This window comes from Plasmodium gaboni, chromosome 11 (genome assembly GCF_001602025.1).
Source record: "Plasmodium gaboni strain SY75 chromosome 11, whole genome shotgun sequence".
Lineage (NCBI taxonomy): Eukaryota > Apicomplexa > Aconoidasida > Haemosporida > Plasmodiidae > Plasmodium > Plasmodium gaboni.
This window is the reverse complement of record NC_031491.1, coordinates 1550027-1552526: the sequence shown is the minus strand read 5'-3', so window position 1 is coordinate 1552526 and position 2500 is coordinate 1550027. Positions and strand designations below refer to the sequence as shown.

The following is a 2500-nucleotide window of genomic DNA, read 5'->3' as shown; positions in this document are numbered from 1 at the left end:
AGATAAAACAATATTTACTTATACCCAAGTGTTTATTATTTTATCACACATATACATATGTTAATTTTTTTTTTTTTTTTTTTTAAACACATATACATATACAAATACATACATATATATATATATATATATATATATTTATATTTATATATATTTATTTATTTATTCATCCTTTTATTTATGCTTATTTTATAAATAAACATTATTTTGAAAATAAACTTTTAAAAGAAGCTCTAACGTGAAAATGAAAAAAAAAAAAAAGAAAAAGAATATGAAATATTGAAACCAACACACACATATATTATATATATATATATATATATTTTTAATGTATATAAATATTTATGCGTATAAAAAAGAAACATTTGTTTATTTTTTTTGTGCTCATAAAATGTTATAAAAATGAGTGAGGATCATTCTAATAGTAATATAGAAGATGTTGTTTTGTGTTCACAAACATGTAATGAAATAAGTTCTCTTAAGGATGAAAAAGAAGAGAAAGAATTTGAAAAGCTCTCTTCTGAATCCAGTGATTCGTATTATAAAAATAAATTTCGCTTTAAAAAGAATTCAATTGAAATAAAAAAAAAAAGCTTATTAAAAAATAAACTAAAAAATAATGATATACAAGAAATAATAAAAAATGATCCTATCTTAAGTAACCTTAACAAAACAATGATAAGTGATGCTGAAGTTTTTGATCTTGCAAATAAAAAAGAAAATAAGACTAAATTTAAATTAGAAAATGAAAAAAAAGGAAAAAAAAATTCAACAAATAATAAAAATAAAAATAATAGTGTCCTCTTCTTAAATGAAAATTTAGAAAACCAAGACCAACTTAATGATAACAAAAAATATAAATATCAATTAAATGAACAAACATGTGATATTAATGATATTTCTGAAGATATATTGAAACAAGAAAATCATCTTACTAATATAGATAAAAATGAAAAACTAGAGGATAATGATGATACACTTATTATAAATGAACAAGAAAATAAATTACAATTAAATTTTATTATAAAAGAAAAAAATAAAAAGAAAAAAGAAATTAAATCCAATGAGCAAAATAAAATCAAACAAAATAATCAAAATTTTAATTCATCCATATTAAGTGAAATAAAGAAAAACAAAGAATTATCACCTTTAAGTTTGATAAAAAAGCACGGACGACTAGTAAACACACAACAAAAATGAAATGATATAAATATATATATGTTGTATATATAATATATATGTAGTGTATAAATTTATTTCACATTTCTTATTACATTTTTATCCTGTCATATATTTCATTATAATATATATATATATACAATTTATATTTATTTCTTTTATTGTTCAGATAAATAATATTGAAGAAATATATAACAGCAATTGTGAACAAATACAAAACGTAAGAGACGAATTCGCTGAATTAAAAAATGACCTCAACAAAATTATGAATTTAATAAATATTGGTCAAAAGGCAGTAGCATCCCTAAAATAAAATATATATATATATATATATATATATATAATATATATGTAAATATATATAATAATATCTTTTATCATTTTTTTTATATTTTATTGGAATAATAAAAATATATTTATATATATATATTTATAATTTACCACAACACACAAATATTAATCAATCATTATAATATTAATGTTTAGCTGGATATAATTTAATTTTTTTTTTTTTTTTTTTTTTTTTTCATCCCACCAATAATTTGTAACAATATGTTTTAAATATATATAATGATTGCAAATATTTTTCATAAAAATATACACATAAATAAAAGTTTAAATATTAGCAACACCTTTTTTTCTTATTTTAATAAAAGAAGTGTTCTTCAAACAAAGTTTAAAAAAAAAAATGATACATCCTATAACTTACCATTTAAGGTATTATTTTCTCATTTATAGCAAAGAATAAAAATATATATATATATATATATACATACATATATATATATATATATATATATATATATTTATATGTGTGTGTTTTTATTTATTTTATCAGGTAAGTAGAACTATTTCAGGAAATTTGCCAGTGTACCCAAAAATTAGAAGACATGGTACCATTGTCACTACAATAGTTAGGCACATTTATGGAGATATAAAAGTAAAATTAAAATAAAAATGAAAAAGAAGAAAAATGTGCATAAATTTTCATCCATATATATATATATATATATATATATATATACATATCATTATATATTTTATTGTTTTTTCTTTTTTTCCTGTTCAAGGTTTTTAAAGATCATTTGAGAAATATTTGTGAAGCCCCAGTAAGAGAACATGTTGGTTATATAGAAGTAAAAGGATTACACACTTTAAAAATAAAACAATGGCTACAACACATTGGCTTTTAATAAAATTCCAAAAAAAAAAATAAATAAATAATAAAAATAATATGTATTGTTCAGGTAAAATATGAATAAATAGCTATTTTTTTCTTATAATTTTTTTTTTTTAAGGAATATATATAAATATATTGTAT

The 2500-nt window shown here is 18.1% G+C and overlaps 2 protein-coding genes across 2 annotated transcripts; both read left to right on the top strand.

Annotated features, from left to right (window-relative positions):
- Positions 1–402: 402 nt before the first annotated feature.
- Positions 403–1492, top strand: PGSY75_1144200 (hypothetical protein; the record flags this gene model as incomplete). The annotated part of the gene is made up of 2 exons (XM_018786557.1): positions 403–1179; positions 1349–1492. The coding sequence occupies 2 exons, from the start codon at positions 403–405 to the stop codon at positions 1490–1492; spliced, it is 921 nt and encodes a 306-aa protein (XP_018641352.1).
- Positions 1493–1749: 257 nt separating this feature from the next.
- Positions 1750–2372, top strand: PGSY75_1144100 (putative mitochondrial large subunit ribosomal protein; the record flags this gene model as incomplete). The annotated part of the gene is made up of 3 exons (XM_018786556.1): positions 1750–1896; positions 2018–2119; positions 2250–2372. 3 exons carry the CDS (start codon positions 1750–1752, stop codon positions 2370–2372), a joined length of 372 nt encoding a protein of 123 aa, XP_018641351.1.
- Between the last annotated feature and the right edge of the window lie 128 nt (positions 2373–2500).